This window comes from Penicillium subrubescens (genome assembly GCF_028828155.1).
Source record: "Penicillium subrubescens strain IBT 31985 chromosome Unknown utg000002l_segment0_segment0, whole genome shotgun sequence".
Taxonomy (NCBI): domain Eukaryota; kingdom Fungi; phylum Ascomycota; class Eurotiomycetes; order Eurotiales; family Aspergillaceae; genus Penicillium; species Penicillium subrubescens.
The window spans coordinates 1,198,861-1,220,537 of NW_026643152.1; the positions used below are offsets into that span (position 1 = coordinate 1,198,861).

Below are 21,677 nucleotides of genomic sequence, written 5' to 3' on the forward strand. Positions count from 1 at the left end.
AGAAGAGCGTTTCGGGTGCACCTGACCCGATAGGATGAAAGGATAGGATGACCAGGAGACAGAAGCAATGGCTTGTCACCATGCACGTCTTGCAATATCTCGTGGAGTAACAGGGTGCTGGCGAGGGAGGAGCAATCTGAAAGATTACCAGTGGAGAAGAGCATCAGATCAGGTGAGTGCTTGGGCGGGTGGGGCGTAATGTACGGTGATGTACTGTGTGTGACCTCCGTATTCGCGCTAATAAAGCGCACCACCATTCCCGGAAGTCGGCGGGCCCTGTCGTTCTTTCACCTGGCCTGATGATATGGTTTGCATGGTGTTTCTTGGTGAGCCGGAAGCACGTCATTCCGCCTTGAATGGCATGGTCGCTCTGCGGACGCGATTCTTGGGGGTTGCAACATTCGGTGTTGGTAGAGGGTGTCATTGCTCTATTTGGAGAATCTATGTAGTGGCTCCCTCTTTCGGAGCGTCTGCTCGGCATTGGCCAGACGGCTTCCTTTCCAGGGTGGCAATGACGGATCTTGGCCATTCTGGATAGTATCGATAGTCAGGCTGTATTCCGGTCAAATCTGCGTCGGCAGAATCCGATACGTGCTCTGATACCAATATGTCTAGGAGGAATGGCATTCGATCAATGAAGCAGTAATCGTAGACGTTGACAGACTCGTGCACTGTCGACGATCACCTGTAGTTTCGCGAATCTGGTTAAACATTCGCAAGACGTTGCGATCTCCACCCACCAGGTACCGCTTGTTGGTCTTCTGTTGTCCTTGAAGGGTTGTGTACCTTGGATTGCTGACAGTGCTGTTTCCGCCGATGCCTCTTCGAACGCGTGCATTGGTACAGGCGGAATGCAAACTGAAAAGAGAAGAATCTGAGAGTCGTCCGTCCAGATTTGATTGCCGAGAGGTCCGGTTGGTCGCAGGGGAGCCGGCGAGACCCTTCCATTGACGTAGATCATGTTGCGAAAGCGGACCGAGTCGTTATCGACGGTCGGTCGATACAGCTGTTGGGCGCTGTGGTTGACGTGAGTTCGGTGCGCGGTGGCGGATAGGTCCAGGATCAGGAGCACATCCAGGTTTTGGCTCACTGATAAGCTTCTTCGGCTTCGGCCCGATTTCGTCGTGTCTAGGAGTTGTAGGTTCGTCGTTAACGTCGTGAGAGGGTCGATCATGCGGGAAACGAGAATCGTCGGTCACCAGTTGGCTGCTCGTCGTAGCAGCTCAGACATAGCGCTCTCGTGCCTGGCGGGCAGACTAGCGCCGTGCCCACGTCACGGTGTTCCTTGCATGACCAGGCCAGGTAGCTGAACCGCGAACAGCGGAGGCACCTCTTTCGCTTGCTGCCTCGGTCAAATCGACCAAGGCGCCCAACGACGAATTCCCTAACGATTTATACTTCCTTTCCAACCATCCCACATCCTCGAACGGGAAGTCCCGTTCTATCAGGTCGGTATCATCGATGATGTTCTCGATGGATTGCATCTGACTACCGTCCATATCAAATCTTCCATTGGGCTACCGGAACGACGATGTCGAACCGCGATTTGACCAGTTTTGTGTTGTTACAAAGTTCGGTAACCACTTGGTGCCGATGCGGGCTCAGCCACACTGAGTCTTCGAACTGGATGTCATACGTGGTCCTCGGGTGCGAACGCAGACGACTTGTACATCATGCGTAGAGGTGGTGCTCAATGACGCGGTTTGGATGTGTTGCGGTAGCGGTGGGGACGTAACCGAAGGAATTTTCATCTTTGTCTTCATTGTCCAAGAGATCGACGGAGCGTTGGATGCCGGTTCGAAAGCAGCTGCGGTCTTTGTCAGATTACTGGTAGTTCACCGAAGGACCGACGTTAACAAAACGGACTGCTACATCGGCCCATGATCGTGCTGGGCTCGGCGCGGGGAGGGCGCGTGGCTGGTCCATCGATCTGCGCCCGAAGCACTCGCACGTCCTTTTCAGCTCATCGTTGATCGCTTTGAAGGCGTGCTGGTCACCGTTGACTACCAGCGGGTGTGCTTTCGTGAATTCGATGACGACGGGTTGGTTGGGTTGTGGGATGGCGTAGCTTTTTGGTTGTAACCCGTCCACTGTTGTGTCCAATGACAGCAAACTCAGGATTCGAGCATGGTGGTAGTGATTTCGTCACCATGGTGCGGGCGCCTTCTCTTGCGAGTGATGCGAGAAACGATCGACAGTTCGAAGTTCACTGAAAATGGGTTGTCGTTGCGTTGGTGTTGGGAGGGACTCAGTGGATCTCGTATCAGTCGACCGCTGGTGCCAACTTGGTACACGACGACCAATCATGTGGTAGACAATATCAACAACCCCGCTCAGATTCAAAAACCTCCGCATTTCTTTCTCGATGCTCCTGGCAACAGTTGGTCAGCTAAAGTACAATGCGCTTTCATGTGCAGGAGACTTTGACTGGCTGTAAACAGGCCACAAACCGTGGCGGGCCGCATCCCAGCCCCATTCTTGGGGCTCATCGATCGGTCGAGGGTTTCACAAGTGGTGGGATGGGTGCCAGGGAATAGTGTGTAGGCCTCAAATTTGTGATATGGCCATTCATAGTGGCGCTCGAAGGTTTGGAATTTCTTTTTGAAGCACACAGTTATGACTCGCTGCCAGTAGTCAGCTAGTGGGATTGGGGTGGAGGGGTGATTCATGACTTGCCGTGATAACCTCAACGATTGAAGTCCCACTCACATGACATTTGTCTATTCAGGGCATATACACACAGGTCCTAGGCAATACTAAGAGTCCTCAACGTTAACACCGGGCAAGGTGAGAGGAGCGATGCACATACCTGTGCGATGCACATACCTGTGACATGACTCTTTCCGTTTCGGATAAAAGCTCAAGGCACGCCTCGGCAATGAAGGGGATTCGATTGCACAAATATGAGATCATTTGATGTCCGCCAATGAAGGGAATTGTCAAGGAGGCTGAATGCCTTGTCACTGGCTTGAACATGTTACGCCGGACAACGCAAGACTGGAAAGGGACGGGTAATCAAGAGAAGGAGTGTACCTTCTACCGGCGGTGACTGCTCCACAATAGTCAAAGAGGCGCTGTGTATGCCATCAGTACAGGAGAAAACCGGGTTTAGGCAAAGCAAATACTTATCAGGGGGTTCGTTAACAACATCTGACGCTGTCTAATTCAGTTTCGTTGTACAAAGGCTGAGAATTCCTAGCTTCGTGAAGGCGAATAATACTGTACCCACTCAGGCCTGGCAGATCCATGCAATGAGCTAGTAGAGTAAAAAGACTGGGGAGAGTAGAGGATATTTATAGGCTTTTCCTCGGCCTGTCTTGTCGCTCTCATGCTTTGACTGGCACCAATTGGACTACTATTGGCAGTGGCAACCAGTGAAATATAATTGTGAGTGGCTGCTCAAATCTGAGGCGTAATGGAAACATGTTTCCACTCAACTTCCCCTGGTTTGAACGACAGCTGGACTGCTAATTTTCGTTGACCACCAACAAAAACCCAAGTCCTGTCGAAATATTGATATTGAGTCTATGGAGACGGGGTCATTCAAAGAAACGTTGATTGACGAACCAAGTTTCGGCGGACTTCCAGGGCGAGACCTCGGGGTGCAACAAGAGCTATTCAACCATCAGTAAATGCTCTGGGTTTCAGGGTTTGCACCAGCCTTCTGTTCACAGTTCAAAATGAGCCGCAATTTAATCACGTCATGGACATGGCCTTGTTTTACTGTGTTCACAGTGGACCTGGAAGTCGGGTTTAATAGATCACCCCATGGAGGTTGGTTTTGTTGACCTGTGGAGCCGTCTGGCTATGGGCCTGGATCAACGCCGAACTCATCACCAGTTACACACAAGGTTGCAGACCGATATTTTGAAAAGATATGTCGGTCCGGGTTCCACTGCTTTCGAAGCATCTTGATGGCGGCCTACACACATGATGATCGGAGCCCAGTGAACTAAGGGAAGCCCACTGACAGAAAACCATTTCTTTTCACTACGTTGCGATGCTTTCCTCCAATCCAGAACCAGCCCCTTGTCCATGTAACAATGAGCAACGACGCGAACTCCTTGATCCCCTGGGGTACTGTGCAATTCTAGAGTCCACACTGGTGTTCCTGGGTCATGGAGGGATCCTGGGATCTATGATTGGTACTCCCAAGGATGTACTGATACGTGGTTAGGACATTGCACAGCTCCTAGGGCCATGCTTCCATTGTGAATGTCTATTATCCAGCCAGGTCATTGAGGAATTTGGATACATACTGGCAGAAGAACAGCGACGTCAGCCACAGAGGATATAAATAGTGTCGTGATGAATCTATTCTCGCATCCTTCCCTCGGTTACCCTATTTTCCACTCAATAGATAAAGCTTTACCAGAACGCCTTCGAAATCGGAAATCCTCAAATTTTGCAAGATCCTTCCACCATACACACATCTCTATCAATAGCCTTCTCGCCGCCAATCCTGGAGGCGACTCCGGTCTCAGATCGCGCCAAGTCGAGCAAGGACGTCAAGCCGAATTACTGCTTCACATCTTGGGCTTACCACCGCTGCCGGCTGCCGGTTTCGCAATTTTTTGTTCATTTCTCCATCTACGATGCCTCCTCACCGTCGATCCTGCTTACCGTGCCACATTTTAAAACGACGATGCACTCGTGAAGTGCCGTCTTGCCAGTCTTGTGTTTCCCGCGGTAAAATTTTGTCCTGTGTTTATGAAGAAACGAGTCTTCCGGACCGTGATCATTGGCAATCGGAGCGACCCCAGCGACGGGACAATCCTGAAAGTCACTCGATACAACCCCGGGATTCACCCAAGCACAGAACCCCAACCCTACAGGATCACAGTCAAACAATGCAATCCACCATCCAGACTGCAGACAACGAACAAACCCTCCACATCAACCAAGCATCCTGTGAACAGGACACCAGGCCCATTGAGAAATCATCACAAGCGTGCTCCTCAAACGGGACACTAAAAGTGAATAATTCCCTCCTCACAACCGTCAATGACTCTTCTCCCTCCACCACCCTGTCCGAGAACGTCTTGTGTCAATCAAAACCTTGCTGGACGAAAGCATACTTTGAAATGCCCCTTCCGGTAGAGTTGAGCCTTGGGAAGGTACGTTTTGAATCCAAAGCTAACCATTTAACAGGCTACTCTGCCTTCCTCGTACAAAATTCGAGCTCCATCTATGGATCTCGCTGCAGCCGAAAAGACGCCGCACACGATTCATCAACTTTTGCTCGTACTGAACTACCTCTTCATTTCTGCCATGCTACCCGGAGATGAAGGGGCATTGTGGCGCATCATTTACCGCCATGGAACCGACTGGGAGAAGGGGTTTGTTGTGCAATACAATGGACTGAGGAGGTGGTGGATCGATGCACGCCAGGTTTTGACCCAATCTGACGACCTACATAGCATGTCCCTAGAAGATTTGGAGCTTCAAATCAGGTACATCCTGTTTATTCTAGGACAACATGCATCGTCTCATTCAAGCTTCTTTCACACATGCTATCAGCGAGAATATCCTCCGTATCGACCGTTTGGGACCAAAGCAAGCGTCGCGTTGCTTTGCTACGCCTTCATGGGAATTCAGGCCAAAGAGATGAAAGGGTACGAGTCCAAGGAGATCTGGCTGCGAGAGGAGGAATTTCTTTCAACGATGGTTTTCCAGCTCAAAGCATCACCGCTGTTTGACGCCGAGGTCTCAATACATCACCTCCAATCGATGATACTGAGTCTTCAAAGAGCCTTCCAGCTGGAGGAAATCAGAGTCGCCTCGACAAAGCCCCAGAAGGTCGACCTGAGAGAGGATTCACAAATGCTGGAGTATTACCGACGAGCATTTTTGTCTTTGAACCCGATGTTATTACCAAAGATCTCGATTGTAGTGCCTGGGGTGGAGCCAACGATGGGCGTGAGCACACACCGTCTGGCTACTCTGCTCGCAGGAATCTTTCACGAGGCGTCTCGAATGGAAGATTTGGAAGCCGCTTTCAAAAGGGTTCCCGAAATCCTGCGATCAAAATCTGATAGGATCATTGTTACGGAAATGTTTCATGTAAAGGCATTGGGACAGACATGTGAGCTTGGCGATCCTTGTGAGTCATAGCCCACCACTCAGCACATGCAGAAAGAAACTGACGACTGCCGCTGCAGACGATACATCTCATATCTTTGTGTTCCACGTTTCTCTGGAAACGGGCATGTAGAGGAAGAATCGACACGAAATACAATGACAGAGGCCGATCCTGTTCGAACCAATCTGTATTGAATATTGTGTAGATCGTATAAGTGGCACGGTGAGAAGTTTGGGAAGGGCGGCGAAATGATGCGGCCTGATTCCTGATCTGCACCAGCCTCAATTCACAATAACAAATTGATACTGTACGAATAGGTATGCAATTCTTGTCTTCGCCCGTGATCTCGTCATTGTTGCATGGGCGGCACTGGTTTCAAAACCAGATCGAATGCATTATCAATAAGGACACAAGGTAATTAGGCAAAAAGTATCGTACTGCTATTAGGAACTCCATAGGGCAAGATCATACAAGTTCATCGCTTTGCATCTACTGACAGAGTTCGTGGAAAAAATCTTCGTGAAGTGTGAGGTTGCTTGGAAATCGAATTAATTCTCGCAGCTTTCATAAATATCGCCTCACCCTTGGGAAATCATAGAATAATTAGCACATTCAACAGCCAAACGTCAAAGAAGGGGGCCGGTGTATACTCAGCACTGATAATAATCCTTTGTGGCCCATTAGAGTGAACCAGGGAGTCATATATGGGCAGTCGCTGCCTACCGACCGCATTTCCTATGCCAGGTCTTGGCCTTCCCGTTCCGTTTTGGTGCTCAGACCCTCGCCGCTTTTGCTCACTGAGTAGATCTGAGCACGTCTCTGAGCCCTCTGATCTGATCAGAGTGCATTACGTAAGCACTCTGATCAGCTCACTGAGCAGGTCTGATCTACTCACTGTGCAAGTCTGATCCACTCACTGAGCACGTGGCCTGACCAGCACCTCAATAAAACGTGAACACGCTAGTCGTATCCACAAAATCAGAAAAGCACTGGCATCAGCAATTTGACGTCCCGTTCTGGACATTTGCTGCTATTCATTGCATCACAATGAAGCCTATTGGTTGATCACACTATCAATTAGATTACATGCTCCTGGGAACCCTTCGTCTACTGGCTCTACCATGGGTCTCTCATGATAGTATTAGTCTTGATACATTTGGACGAGTCTGCTCTAAACTAGAATAGCTTGCCCCGTATAATCGTCCGCTAGAGAAGAACTGTCCAATGCGTGAGTGCCAAGTCCATTACCTTACCTTCGAGCGCATGTGTCAGAATCCTGTTCTTGCAATCCCTTTTGGGCCGAGTATTACTGTTCCGATTACATTGCTCCTGGGAACCCGGGGGGGCCTGTCTTACTCTGCTACGCTGTAAGCTATCTTTGGTTTGTTTGCTCGGAATTTTTTGAGCTCCTAGGATGTCGAGCTATTTTACTCCCCCTAAAGTGCGCCAAAAATGGCAGATTAAGATGATATAAAGTTGAGGATTCCAGCCCTCAGATTACCGTATCAGACCCCTTTACCCTGATCAGAAAACCGACCAAGTCAACAACTCTATTCAGGTATCACACTGCATTCTACCTCAGATTATTGAGAAGCGTTATCTTACATCCATCTAGGCTTTCAATTATCATGGCTGAATTCATAAAGGCGGAAATCTCTAATGCAGATGCGGCTATCGCAACACGTGACAGCGCTATTGCTCTACTGAGACGACTAGAATCGGCCAAGCACGAAAATAAAGCCCTTCAATACCTTTGCGATCAATTATCTTGCACTGCAGATATTCTAGATACCTTTGCGGCGACATTTGACAAACCAGACACCTGCAAACTCAGCCTCAAAGCTCAGCATCAACTTCGAGCAGCAGTTGAGAGCAACCGAAACGCCTGTGCAAGATACCATGAGGAATTTGAAGAGAGAAGAAAATGCCCACTCAATGACTCGTTGTACTACTCAGATTGGGAAGGTTTTCATGACCTGGAGGGCATCGAATCCCGAATTTTGGGCGAACGGCTACAAGTCTTGGGAAGTACTATGATCACGGTAATGGATGTTTCCGCGGTGTATGTTGAACTTCTGAACTCCCTGGGTTTGCACGAGCGGACTGACTGAGAAACTACACCAGTATTCATGTCTTGCCCGAGTCAGGGGCTATCTCTGACCGTAATCGGGCTCCTTTGGTTGCCAAAGAAAATGAATTATTATCAGCGATGATAAAAACGAACGAATGGCAACAAGCCCATCAAAGCAATGAAAGGGTGGTCGAACGGATTGCTTGCGAGATGAGAGGGCACGGCACTGGGATTATCCGTCAGCGACAGATATACGATGAACTGTTTTCCGAGATTTACGAATTGCGACGGGGACAAGAAGCCCGCTTTCCAAAAGGAGATCAAATCCCGCAGAGTGTGGTGAATGTCATGCCAGAAGAAGCCGAATTGATCGTCTACGACGGCGTCATGCAGTACATAGAGGACTGATTTCTATTATGTTTTCGTGGAAAGAACGACATATTTGAGATTTAGGAGAGTTATTATTATCGTTCTTGCTTTGGTTTCCGTACTCGATCTGCGACGAGTGCATTTGCGCGGCGACTTGCAGCCCACACATCTTCCAACTACTACGGAACGTCCGAAACGCCGTGACATGGCATCATTCAATAAAACTCTCTTATTTAGGCCACCATTCTACTATTTAGCAGTGCTCTTCATGGATTATGTCGATACGTTTCCAGATTAACGCCTAGGCCCAAGCAGTTCAAATCTGAGTAGAGACAGTTACGGTCCGTTGCTTTTGTCAATTTGCGCGGTATAGTTATATTAGTGTTTGAATTGTACGTCTGTCTTGAGGCATGCCAGGCGTGAATTTTCAAATAGATCTTGGACTCTTATAATGATGACTGGCCAGCGGCACTGCCTTAGTTTCGTTCGGGAAATTCGTTCGGGAAACCGGATCGGTATGAAAAGAAATTACGGATGTAGTAGGTATCGCAGCACAGCCACAAACACAATACGCGAAGCCACATTTCCCGTAAGATAGAAGCCGTAGCCGTAAGTGTAAAACCTGTATCTTTCCGTTATAAACCGATCCAGTAACAATCTATTCTATTGGCAGTTTGCAGTTTTGTATTCAGAGATGAACGAAAATAGAATCGATCAAATAATTAGTCTACCTAAATAATCTGTTCAACTTCTGACTACTCTGCTGGATAGCAGCTTGGGGAGACCCGAGTGGTTCCCTGTGATTCTATTGCTTCTATTGGTAACTGATAAGTAACCTCGCGAACAGCTACTCGGCAGCACATTGCGAAGAATTTCGATATAACGAACTAGCTAAAAGGCGCTGTTCTGGACCTATTCGAGGAAGGTCCGCACTTAGTGTCCAGTATTGACCGAAATTGACTCTCCGAATTTGTCGAAATTAGCCGTTGGGTTTCACGTAATTGGCCCAAATGGATCCATCATAAAAGAAGAGCTGGATTCACCATAATAATGGATAATTAATCTATATTCATCCTCCCGACCTTACCAATCGACTACTATTTATTACTGTATCCCACCACATATATCCCTGAGGCCAAGTCTGTCATAAAAACCATGACTTCTCATAAAAGGCCGCTCACCGTCTCTCCGGAGGAATCTTACCTTGATAATCCCTCGGATGAAGACTGCAGCGAATGGGAGAGGATCACACAGGACCCAGCCAAGCGAGTCGCGTTTGAAAGAGAGTGCATTGAAGATGAGCTCACCAATCAGAGACGAGTAATTCTATTGCAAGACAATCCTAGCAGCAGAAGTCACTGCCGCTTTTGGGACTGCGTTCCTAGGAAGTTAAATGGAGAGCCTAATATCCGGTCTGCATTTCGTTTCAACGTTAAGGACCTTTCCGGTCGATACTATGGTAAGTCCTCACAGTCCCGTTAAAACCTATCTTGAATCTCATGAGCTGTAGAACCGAACCATTACTATCATGTGTCATGCATGGAGCAAATATTTCCCGACCTGAGTGCCTTGATAGAGCGGGGTGTTCTGCAGATGGAAGGCGGGGTCGCCCAGCTGACATCAGCCAGCTGGCAAATATCACGCTTTCACAACGCTATTGAAGATTGGTTCCGCTATAAGGGCCGGACCTTCGAAGTGAAAATATACGATCGATTCAAAAAGGCACATGCTAAGTGGGAGCGGAAAGCCAGCACAGTGGAGATCAACCATCAACTCGAGGCTCATGAGGGTAGTTCTCAGAATTGTGAGAAGTGTGGAAAAGTACCGGATGAACCGCAGAGAAAAGACTACTTTCCTGAAGAGCCTCACAGCAGCCTTCTGAGTGAAGTTCTGGCCTCTGTGATTGGCGTGGGAAACTTGGATGGAGTAGGTGGTGATTCAAATGCTCGCCGTCTCAAGAAGACTCGGCGCAGCTAGTGCTATAATTCGTCGGTCATATTATTACTTTGATTTTATTACGATGAGTCGTTATTAAATGTATTAGCTACAAGCAGTCGTTGTGGACTTTTCTCAAAATCAAATTGTGCGAAAACATCAGTTTGCTGTGCACGTATGGCCTCGCTTTGCAAGACATTTATCCAAGAAACATCAAATATTTATTGAAGGGGTAGACTAATTGTTGGTATCACCAGCTAGGTACTGTGTACACAGTTAAGTGGACAGTGTTATGCCGTAAAGCAAAAAGTCAATTGATTCAAAAATGTAGATAGATGTCTGTTCCAAGTCCTCGTCCAATGCCCCTGAATCCATGCGGCGGGAGCCGCAGCTTAGCAAGATTACGTACAACATGTCTTTGCTTATTCTGACGGGAGGATATATCCCGACACTAATAGCCGGTAAAAGTAAGCAGGAGACAATTCCATGCACTCTTTACGCATGGTTCAGGAGTCCCGGTTTTGACATCAGCTTCTCCCCGCAAATAGTGCACTCACAGTCATTTGAGAACCGCTTGATATGCTTGTTGACGAAGTGTCGGCTAAGGGACCCGCGGTTCTTGTACATTCTCAAGCGTTCACTTTCTGGCTGCCCAGCATTACCAAGACATAAAAAGCATATCGTCGGTCTTTCTTCTCGAGATTTAACGCAAACAGAAGCGATGGCTCAAGAAAACCTGTCATCACTCTGATCTGAAGGGGTAGACTTTTTTTCTTAGGCAGGGGCGAAGCAGGTGGTGTATCAACAGCACCGACAGGGCGTTTTTGCGACGCACCGGCCCGCGAGGGAGCACCCTCTTCCGCGTCACAGACTGTAATCGCTGCATTGATTGCAGCAATGCGGCGTTCGTATTCTTCCTCGATCGTTGTACCCGGCATAGTCAGGATACTGTCAATGAGCGTTATATGCTGCGGTGTCATGTAACCGGTACGCTGCAGCGCACCTATGACTTCTTCGTCAACAACCTTCCCAGAAAGTTGTCGCTCGCAATCGATCACTGGCTGCTCATTTTTGTACCGCTCCATATTCTCTCGAATCAGGCGGTGCTTTCGCCGTCTCTTCTCGTTCGCAGTGCCTCCGATCACATGGCTGCACTGATTAAATCACTGAGCATGAGCCCGTGGCTGAGCCTGACCGCCCTCATAAAAGCGGCGTCAGTCTAAATAGGAAAGCCTCACCTGGCGGACAAATCCGGTGTATCCCTAGCAATTTTACCACTGCCGACCTTTTTTTCAGTCCATCGTTTCCTTGGTTTTTTGAAATTTAAAAAATCTTAGGAATCACCTTATTGAGCAAAATTATCCCAATTGCCGGCACCTTACAATCCAGTGCTATGGAAACCCCCTAATCTAAATCTCAAATATGGAGAGCTGATGCTCTGAAACCGGTTGGTCTCAACTTGAGAACGCGATAATCATTGAACTACAAAATAAAGGGGAGGATTGGGAAGCATAAGTAGAGACAAGATCTCCTTTGACTCTTGATCTTATTCTTGCCCAGTGTCCTGGTCAAATTATATTTGCTAATCCTACTTGACCTCCAGATTCAAGAGGGAAATCTTTGCCCCAAGACGGACGAATCCGGCCTAGCCGTGACTCTTATACTGAATCGTGGTCTGGAGTTGCCTTTGGGCATTAATAGCTGTCGATGCGCTTTTGATTACCCCGCAGAGCTGCAACGACATGGCATCTCACCAGAACATTGGCAGCGATTCACGGAAACCATTTGCCTTGAGACTGGGCTCTTGCGCCATCAATGCACGACTGTGTTCGGCCGAGACCCTGATACACCTATTCTTTTCCTCATTACAAATGGTCTCATAAGCATGTTGACTTGGACTTTTGCGAGTCGAATCCTCATGTAGTTTTCAGCGTTTGGGTTGCCCATCTCCTTGATACGTTGGCAGATTCCGGCGATCCTTTGTCTCGCAGAAGAGCCTGGTGAGACGCCAAAGTCCACAAAACTGCATGATCGTTCAGTTTGCCAGTGATTTACTTGACTTTCCAAGTGGGCCCAGTCTTGGGGGGAAAGACGGGCACCTCGGTCCATGGCCGAGATGGGCAACCCAAACGCAGAAAACTACATGAGGATTCGACTCGCAAAAGTCCAAGTCAACATGCTTATGAGACCATTTGTAATGAGGAAAAGAATAGGCGTCTCAATCTCGGACCGAGAAAGTTCACTACCCATGTTCTTAACTACATCGAGGCAGCCATTAGAAATAGGGTCAGGTTAATGGTACTACATGAACGTTACTCGCACTACATACTAAACCTTTTTGGGTTAGTACCCGCCTTGGCAACTTTTCACCACCAAAAAGGTACATCCGACACCTAAAAAAACAACTATGGTCTACCAAGGCCTCTGTCTAGATATTTCTATGAATAATAATGAATAATAAGCCCTTTTTTGCGGTCGCTCTTAGGGTCAGTATTTACTTCGAGCACGTCACTATATGTTTACTTATTATTCGATAATTATTATGGCTATTTATCTTAAGAACCAGAGGAATATGACTACACATAAAGACAGCGATATTTCTGTAGGTCTTAAATGTACCTTTTGGGGGTGGGGCGGACGTTAACCGAAAAGGGCCTAGTTTGTAGTGCGAGTAGCGTTCATGTAGTGCCATTAACCTCACCCTAGAAATACTGGCGCCCGACGGCTTCCTGTTCCCAGAACGTCGTCCGCGATGCAATCTATCGATACAAGCAAGTTGGTAAGAAATGGTCGGTGTCACAAAGTCTAAGTATGACGTTGCTTGTTAGCCAAGACTGTGGAAGGATAATGTATGTGCTTCCATAAAGTTCCAAAATTCCCTGGATAATATCATACAGAGAAAGAGGCCAGTTCACCGAGATGCAGGTGAAGGCTTTGATGGTCTATGTTTCGGTAACTCGGCCCGATAATATCAGTCTCTATAGCAAATTAGAACATGCTGTCAGGTATTTCATGACCCATAATCAGTTGCCAGCACGTCCTATCCTCGATGAGTTCGAAAAATGATCGGGATTCGCAATTCAATGACAGCGATTGTAGATTAACATGGATGGACAGGTTGAAAATTGCTCCGTTTTCTTCAGATGAATATCAAGTCTGATTCTGGCTTGGAAAGTTGAAGCTCAACCAGGATTGGGCCTGCGCTATTTATGCATTTCATTCTGCTTGGTCGAGCTCTTTTCAGTTATCTGCAAATAGAAGATGAATCAATTTAGTCCTGCCTTACCGCGTTGTGCAGTATCCCAGAAGAATGAGAGGAGCTCCGGGCAAATCGGCCGTTCGAGGAGTTTTATGCTAAAAGGTAAATGAAAATTGCTGTGAAGAACCTGATAGTCTTTGTACAGTATGCACGGCGGCCAAGAGTGAAGAATTTCGATATAACGAACTAGCTAAAATGTGCTGCTCTGGACCTATTCGAGGAAGGTCCGCACTGTCCAGTATTGACCGAAATTGACTCTCCGAATTTGTCGAAATTAGCCGTTGGGTTTCACGTAATTGGTCCAAATGGATCCATCATAAAAGAAGAGCCGGATTCACCATAATAATGGGTAATTGATCCTATAGGTTGACACTCTGAATTAATCTATATTCATCGTCCGGAATTCACCAGAATCCTTACCAATCGACTACTCGAGTTTTAATGGCCAAGTTTAGAGACGGAACTAAGCGGTTAAATCAAGTCGTTAATTTTGGACCGATTCGATGGCCCATTTAGGATACTATGACAACTTCAGGCATTTCAACGAACGTAGTCGCTTTTGATAGATTTGATGAATTCAAATTTAGATTAAATCAATTCTGGAGGATAAGCTTAAGTTATATACGTGGTGATTTCAACACGCTTTTTTTCCCAGCGCTCCACTCGGGAGCATCAGAGCTTACCCGTGGCACTGACCACCCTACCCCTACCGGGTAGGGGTAGGGTGGTCAGTGCCACGGTTACTCCCTATCCTTGACGTCCGACGGTCTATGTTGAACAGGCTCCCCGTATCATCAACTCCTCATCACACCTGTCAACCTCACTGAGCCATGAACCTATCAAGTACACTCACACTCCAGCCCCTCTTAAGCCCATCAAAATCGGCAACCTAGGTTTATCAGAACAGACTACCAGAATCCAACTAATCATTCACGCCAAACCACCCGAATTCAACCAAATTCACAGCAGTTGACTATAGGCATAACGTTCAGCCGGAATCCATCTATATCGTCTATGCGAATTCATCCTAATGCACCCTAAGACGAGCCATTCAAATTCTGATGGTTAGGTCAAGTACTAATTCAGGTTGTTGATTTTTGCTACCGCAGTGAATTACCGCAATCAGCGATAACTCATTTAATCGTACTGTAGCGTCATACAGTACGTACTGGTACACACACACACAATTCATTAAGCAGACATACTGGTAGGGATTGCGTCATCTGCCTTCTGCCTCAGGCACCGGGCATGATCTGAGGGAGAAAAATCGGCTCGCGCGCTCCTTCCATTTCTTTTCTACGATTTGGGCAGCATGAGGGGTCCAGATCCTGCAAGCCTGCAGAGTAGTCAGCGCTGCCGTATTAGGTGGTCTGGTTTTCTTGTGGCACTCCGGCAAAGGTTGTCGATGACTGATCACTAATGATGAATTTGGCTGAAGACTACCACTCTAAACCACCGGGAGTCATGTGATCAAACTAGGGAATTTCTATTGATTCATTGACGCTTTCGTGTCGGACTTGTCAGCATTACCGTTGGATACTAAGTTTCGGGCAAGCTGGTCTGCCCGCTCCCATCAGTCTGACGTCTCCATTTCCCATCGCTCTTTCCACATGCAGCACAACCTTCGCGCATCTTTGTACGTCCGCCAGTCATCACACAGAAGGCTGTGCTTGCGCTGTATAGAATTTTGTGGTAGAGGTTCGGACAAACCAATGGCAAAGGGCAAATCTTCTGTTCCAAACAAAGCTTTACTTCCAACCCCTCGCTCTAAAGCCTCCAAGGCTGTACACCTGGAATGCACTAGTCTAACTAGGATGTCTTCCCGCTAGACCAGGATTTCCCACTTTATCCTCGGCAAGTTGTCATAGATCAAAGTGAAGGGGTTTAAATTTCCGTATGTTGTCAGGCGGGATAATCGGAGAACTTGATATCACTGTACTTTTACATACGTACGTACTATGAAGCGAATTTGGGTTGCTATGTAGCCATTGCTCATCGTCACTGCCTCACAATCGTCGACGTCATTACCCCAAAAGTGACGACGACCACATTGTCTAGAATAGCACCAGCTGTACCCATCTGGTCTATAAAGTCAAGCTTTGGAATAGTAGCGGTTCCTTTCACTGTGTAGTAATTTACCTATCACGATGTCAGTACGCCCAGAGACTTACTTTGAAATTCAAGCTCAGTTAACGACTTGGACTGACGAGCTTGAGTTCTTGGGCTACATTCTTTGTGAGTTGATTGACGAGGACAGTTTGAATACGAAAGGATATCGATATCACCAGGCCGCTGATCTACCGGCTACCGTTGAAATTCTTCGTCTTCAACTGAAGGAACCCAACGGATACCTCTCCAAAATTATGAGTGAAGACGAACTAAAGCTCTTCCGTCGATTGTTGAGAAAGGCAAAGGATATCAGGAATCTTATGGCGCATCACAAAATCCAAAATCACGAGAGATTGAAGGATCTTGAAGATACTAAAGTGAAACTGAGTGACATGCTCGAATTCGCCATTAAGGGAGCTGCCTCTGATCGTGGAATATATCAGGTGTGCTTTGGTACGGACACATATCTCGATACTCTGCTAATAGCTCAATGCAAAGATACCTTGGTCTCCTTATTACCATATCTGCAAAACATATATGCAAATTAAGGGGCCATTGGTGGTCATGGTTCCGCTTAATGAAGTACCACTGTTATCTTTTCGTGACCGGGTCCTACACGATTATGATCTCGAACAAGAAAAAGTGCTCAACCGGCGTCCAAAGCGCAAAGCAACAGAAGAAGGTCGCCGAAAGCAGAAAGATGATTATGAGATCGCTCTCACCAAAAAACAGCAAAGAAAGGAGCGAGACATGGCTATGCGGATCGAACATCAATCTGAGAAACTTGGCAGGATAAATCAAAGGTTCATCGAGTCACAGCAATTGGGACATGCTCGATTAAACAAAATTAAAGTATGGATGAAAGAAGAACAAGAACTGTTCTATCGGCAGCGGGCCAAAATCCGTAAGGACGGAATAATACACCCATCTGCCCAGGAGGAATTATTGTATATTATAATCCTTGCCATTAGCTCACCATTCTGGCTGACGGTTATTCTTATATACAATATATATAAAAAAAGTCGAGGCCGCTATGGTCGCGCTTAACCGAATCTACCAGACAGTTAGAGTTGAATCTACCTTTTGCTTCCTAGCGCATTTCCGTTGCTAAGCAGAGGAGGTTCGGATGCGAAGGAAATAAACATCTGCGCCAACTAGGCTGCGAGAAACATTTGTTGAAGATGTTACGTCAATCTCAGATGACATTCCTTAAGAGTAGTATCCTAGAATAAAGTCGATGGATATTAGAAGCCGGGCGACGAAGATAGTCTTTTATAGTCCGTTGGATATTGTGTGCGGCCATAGCAATCGATGGGCCTTGTTTCTGATTGTACACTGCTCTACTGTGATCCAAGGATTCTAACGGGGTGACTCCACTATAAATGGCAGCAAGTACAGGCCGTGGAGCAACAGTCAAGCAACTTCTCGGGACGGACGGGGTCGATTCAGACCCCAGAGATTCTAATGAACAGACGCCGCTTTCTCGTGCAGCAAGAAGAGGTCAGCTGGAAGTAGCAGAGCTCCTGATCGCGACGGAGGGTGTCAATCCGGACTCCAGGGACTCCAATGGACAGACGCCGCTTTCGCATGCAGCACAGTTTGGGAAGCTGGCAGTGGTAGAGTTACTGATCGCGAGAAAAGGTGTCAATCCAGACTCCAGGGATAATAACGGAAGGTCGCCGCTATGGTATGCAGCAGAATATGATCACGGGGATGTGTTCCAGCTACTACTTTCAACCGAGGGCGTCGATCCGGATCCCAAGGACTCATATGGACGACCGCCGCCCTCTTTTGACTTATATCGGCAGACTCGTTGGAATAGTCTGAATTTCCTCTCTTCTATCAAGCCCCGCACCTAAATTCTCCTATTTTTTGTTTATATCCCTTCTGTCTGCTGTACGCCCGCAAGGCATAAGGGTCGGCGCAATCCACGCTCATGGCAACTTCAAAATACAGATTTAGCCGCCCGATGTAACGACCATCGGCCCGCAGGCTTTCTTCGACCAGGCACTCTCAATCGTTATCACCTAAGATACTGGATCATACCAAATCACCTCAAAGCATACGCAACCGACAAGGTAACCGCCCTGCAGACAACTATCCATGACTGAGTGTTGAGATATTCTGTCAGTTGGCGGTTTGAGTCCAAGTAACGGAAATATTACATCGTACGGTTTTGGCTGCATTCAATAGATGCGTCGTGGCACGAGTTCAGGATGCGATTCCGAACCGCCAACAAGGCGTCCGACCAATAGGCACATAGTGCTCATCTCGAACCGTCAAAAAGTACCTTGCTCGTATACTTCTGTGATATACATTATTCTCGGAACCATTCTTGGCGGTGCATATAAAGTTGAGGTAAACCCAGCGAAAACGTTCTTCCTGTGAAGTTGATCGGATTCTTCACAACCATTATTATATGCCCTTGACACAAAGACTCCTCATCCGAGCTCCTCATTCTTCAGCAGAACACTCGAAATTAGGCGCTTATTTACTTTGGTTGAAGAAAAGGGTGCCCAGCCAGTTCGCCAGCCTTTTTTCTCGCATCTGGATGCCAGACAAGCATTTCCTTGGCGAGGTCCAAAAACAATTCCTTCTCCTTTCCCCCAGGAATGAAGGTGTGTCACAGAGTTTGCGGTCAGGGATCAGGGCTTCATAGAGGAATCGACCTAAGATATTTTGTGAGTCTGAGAATAATCCGATCGAGATAGGAACCATAGCAATACCTTTTTCGTCAAAGAATGGCCCACAAAAATACTCCTCCGCGGTCTCGCATACTCTGCCGTCTTCTCGTCTGACAGGTTTCGGCCACGAGTACTCTCGCATATATTGATACCTTTGTATGACCTCTGGAGGAGGTGGACCGAGTAAGGCTATCATTTCGGCGATATGTAGTTTAGCATCGTAGCGACCTTCGTGATCATGAATATGCTGGAATAGCTCTCTGCCTTCGATCATATCCCACAACTGGTCGGGCATTAGTGGATGCAACAACTCAGGAGAACAACGGAACGCACCAAAACGCCAAGATTCCAAATATCCGCAGGCATTTGCCATCCATTACCCAGTATCACCTCTGGTGCCCGATAGTGGTCTGGCTGAATAGGCCAAACGCCCCAGTCGTCGTCTTCCTCGAGTCTGGTTGCCAAGCCAAAGTCGACAAGCTGTGGTATACTTCTCAAGCTTTTGAGCGGCCCGAAGTCATTAAGGGATTGATACACTGGTCGTCCCGCCGAGTCAATTTTGAAAGCCATCGGTTTTGTAAGCTGAGAATCCATGAAATCTGCAAGCACGGTAGGATCCTCGAATGAGACCATGATGTTCTCGAGCTTTAGATCTAGGCAGCCACTTGGGCTCAGTATTACGGACGAGAATAAAAGCTGAAGATGAACCCACCTGTATGAACTGTCCTGCACACTTCATGCAGATAGTCGAGCCCTGTAAGAAGAGCACGAATGTATGTTTTAATGAGGGGCAGTGGCATCTTTCTGTCGTCAAAGCGCCGCTGATACGTCGACAAGGACTCCCTCATAGGCGGATACACAAGGCATGGATAGGAACCGTCTGGGCCTTTAACTTCGAAAGAGTCTAGTAATGTTCGGATAAGTGACCGACCGCGATGTGATGGGTCTGCCGTGGAAATATGCTCTTCAACTTCGCGCTCGTGACTAGCGAAACTCGCATTGTTATTGACAATTTTTAGTGCCACGACGCTCTCTGGCTCTTTGATATGCCTGTATGTTTGTTAGAGACAGAGAGAGCTTCGAAATGGACAGAAATTATTGAAGGCTACCCTTGCAGGTCACGCGCGAGCCATACTGTTGAAGACACGCCCCAGCCAACTTTGACCAAGGTTTGGTAACGATTGGCGAGTACCTCTCCAGGCCTGGCTGGGTAGAAGTACTTGGAATCGTATACTGGCGAGATCTCTTCATCAACGAGTATGCCGGGCGGTAATGGTGGCCCGGGAGAAGGCATTGGAAACAGTTTCTTGCGAAGCAAGGCGGAGAAACGAGGAATGAACGGCTTTACAGTGTTCATTACAGAGTTACTTCCCGCAAGCCGACGGGAGAATGTGATGTCAGTGGTTGTTGAAGAAGATCAAGAAGAAGCCTGGGCACGAGTTACCAGTCGCGACTCGCGAGTCGTAACTGGTGAACGTGATCACGTGGTACGACCTTGGATGACGGAACAAGCCGTCAGCCAATGAGATCATCAGACGCTTCCGATCTGGGAGAACGTATTGACATACCCAAAGGTCTCTCCTGCTTCTGTATAGTCCAACGGCACGTATGTGACCAGTAACTCTTCTTATTTTTTATTGGCATTGGCACTGGTGGACACAGCGCATCAACTTTAGCGCCGTGGTGGAAACTCATCTAGCTCCAAGGAGTACGCGCCCGCTTACAACGCAGACTGTTTCAGGCCTTAGCTGAGCCTCGGTTATAAGCATGAATTGTACCCTATCGTTATCTAGTTCTACCGGACGGCTGACACCCGAAAACCATGCAGATGGATGGTTTGGGAGGGCGGCAATGCAACCGATGTAGTGGGTCAAGGGTTGTTTGTACATAAACGAACATCCGTAATTAGGAGCACCTATATTTAGTCCCAATGTTGCGTGAGCGCAATACTCCTTGAGCAATCCCGTAACCTTTCCGCCAATAGATTCAGAAGCGCTCCGTGCAATCCAAGAGGAAAGACAGCCAGGGTGAACTATACACTAATTTATATCCCTCCTGATGCAGTTATAAAAGAGAGGTGAATAGCACAGCTCATCAGGACCACCACAGACGTATCAGATCACTTTCATGCCCCATAACAATTTTCAAAATTGAATCACCTTCTGCATTATTTACATCTTTATTAAAAAGCAACATCATGGCTTCGAGAGCATTCTCAAGCACCGCCAGACAGCTGAAGCAGCTTAACTGGACGCTCCATGGAACAACGGTCGATGTCAGCTGGTTGATCCAGCAAATCGAGCGCTCCATCGACGAAGTTCCCGGGCTAAGGGCTCGTGTTGTCAGCGCGCAGGTAAAGTAAGACAGTTGTATTCCTTCCCCTCGTTCGGATTGAAGTATGAGTTCAGCTAACGTGGATAGTGGAAACCCTCACCCCACGCCTAACCGCAATGACCCGTACCATGGATCCGTGGTTCTTCTGGATAAGGATGGTAAACGGGTTACATCCGCGCATGCCTATCTCAACGGGTATGTCAAGTTCTCCAAGGAGGCGACATTCAAGCCTGTGAAGCTTCCTCCAATGCCTGGAGCACCGGTCATTCCGCCGAAAGGAGTCGCGACTGAGAACTCTGATTCGATGTCTGTATCTAATCAGTAGACCTCCGAGAAGGGCAAGAAATGGTTGATGAGCATTGAGGAGTTGCGCTAGATTTGGAATCTGCAGGCAGATATATGGTTGGTTCCCGTTGCCATTATTTCATGTATTGTTGGCTTCCGTTGTTTAGTTCATGTAACTTTGCCAGTGGGATTGTCCAAGGAAATAGACGCATTCGCGGAGTAAAAATAAAATGATTACTATTGGAAATTCCCACTTATATAAATATTCTGAACCGCGTGTCACCTATACAATTACCACGAAATTATCATACAGCACGATTTCTTTTACAGTACACACACACACACACACACACCCACAATTCATTAACGCGCGGCGGCTAAGCCGAAAGGGCAACTAAAACTGATCTACCAATACAGGTCCTAATATATATATGCCGTATCTCCTTCAAGCCCATACAGCAACTCGGATTTTGGATATTGCGTAATAGTTTCTCTAATTCAGATTAGGCATCTTGACAGAAGGCCTTGGGCACGGGTACTGTAACCGTA

The 21,677-nt window shown here is 47.4% G+C and overlaps 8 protein-coding genes across 8 annotated transcripts; 6 read left to right on the forward strand and 2 right to left on the reverse strand.

Annotated features, from left to right (window-relative positions):
- Positions 1-4,850: 4,850 nt before the first annotated feature.
- Positions 4,851-6,114, forward strand: N7473_001841 (uncharacterized protein; the record flags this gene model as incomplete). The annotated part of the gene is made up of 2 exons (XM_057147781.1): positions 4,851-5,117; positions 5,152-6,114. The coding sequence occupies 2 exons, from the start codon at positions 4,851-4,853 to the stop codon at positions 6,112-6,114; spliced, it is 1,230 nt and encodes a 409-aa protein (XP_057011435.1).
- Positions 6,115-7,710: 1,596 nt separating this feature from the next.
- Positions 7,711-8,561, forward strand: N7473_001842 (uncharacterized protein; the record flags this gene model as incomplete). Its single annotated transcript, XM_057147782.1, has 2 exons — positions 7,711-8,144; positions 8,207-8,561. 2 exons carry the CDS (start codon positions 7,711-7,713, stop codon positions 8,559-8,561), a joined length of 789 nt encoding a protein of 262 aa, XP_057011436.1.
- A 1,116-nt stretch (positions 8,562-9,677) lies between these two features.
- On the forward strand, positions 9,678-10,499 carry N7473_001843 (uncharacterized protein; the record flags this gene model as incomplete). Its single annotated transcript, XM_057147783.1, has 2 exons — positions 9,678-9,981; positions 10,033-10,499. 2 exons carry the CDS (start codon positions 9,678-9,680, stop codon positions 10,497-10,499), a joined length of 771 nt encoding a protein of 256 aa, XP_057011437.1.
- A 587-nt stretch (positions 10,500-11,086) lies between these two features.
- Positions 11,087-11,542, reverse strand: N7473_001844 (uncharacterized protein; the record flags this gene model as incomplete). Its single annotated transcript, XM_057147784.1, has 1 exon — positions 11,087-11,542. The coding sequence occupies one exon, from the start codon at positions 11,540-11,542 to the stop codon at positions 11,087-11,089; it is 456 nt and encodes a 151-aa protein (XP_057011438.1).
- A 4,321-nt stretch (positions 11,543-15,863) lies between these two features.
- Positions 15,864-16,872, forward strand: N7473_001845 (uncharacterized protein; the record flags this gene model as incomplete). Its single annotated transcript, XM_057147785.1, has 2 exons — positions 15,864-16,268; positions 16,312-16,872. The coding sequence occupies 2 exons, from the start codon at positions 15,864-15,866 to the stop codon at positions 16,870-16,872; spliced, it is 966 nt and encodes a 321-aa protein (XP_057011439.1).
- Positions 16,873-17,207: 335 nt separating this feature from the next.
- N7473_001846 (ankyrin repeat domain-containing protein) lies at positions 17,208-17,684 on the forward strand (the record flags this gene model as incomplete). Its single annotated transcript, XM_057147786.1, has 1 exon — positions 17,208-17,684. The coding sequence occupies one exon, from the start codon at positions 17,208-17,210 to the stop codon at positions 17,682-17,684; it is 477 nt and encodes a 158-aa protein (XP_057011440.1).
- Positions 17,685-17,911: 227 nt separating this feature from the next.
- Positions 17,912-19,937, reverse strand: N7473_001847 (uncharacterized protein). Its single transcript, XM_057147787.1, has 5 exons — positions 19,619-19,937; positions 19,222-19,559; positions 18,843-19,162; positions 18,552-18,792; positions 17,912-18,494 (listed from the first exon to the last, which is right to left on the reverse strand). The coding sequence occupies exons 1-5, from the start codon at positions 19,864-19,866 to the stop codon at positions 18,313-18,315; spliced, it is 1,329 nt and encodes a 442-aa protein (XP_057011441.1). The 5' UTR covers positions 19,867-19,937; the 3' UTR covers positions 17,912-18,312.
- Positions 19,938-20,621: 684 nt separating this feature from the next.
- N7473_001848 (uncharacterized protein) lies at positions 20,622-21,345 on the forward strand. Its single transcript, XM_057147788.1, has 2 exons — positions 20,622-20,867; positions 20,931-21,345. Exons 1-2 carry the CDS (start codon positions 20,707-20,709, stop codon positions 21,166-21,168), a joined length of 399 nt encoding a protein of 132 aa, XP_057011442.1. The 5' UTR covers positions 20,622-20,706; the 3' UTR covers positions 21,169-21,345.
- Positions 21,346-21,677: the final 332 nt, after the last annotated feature.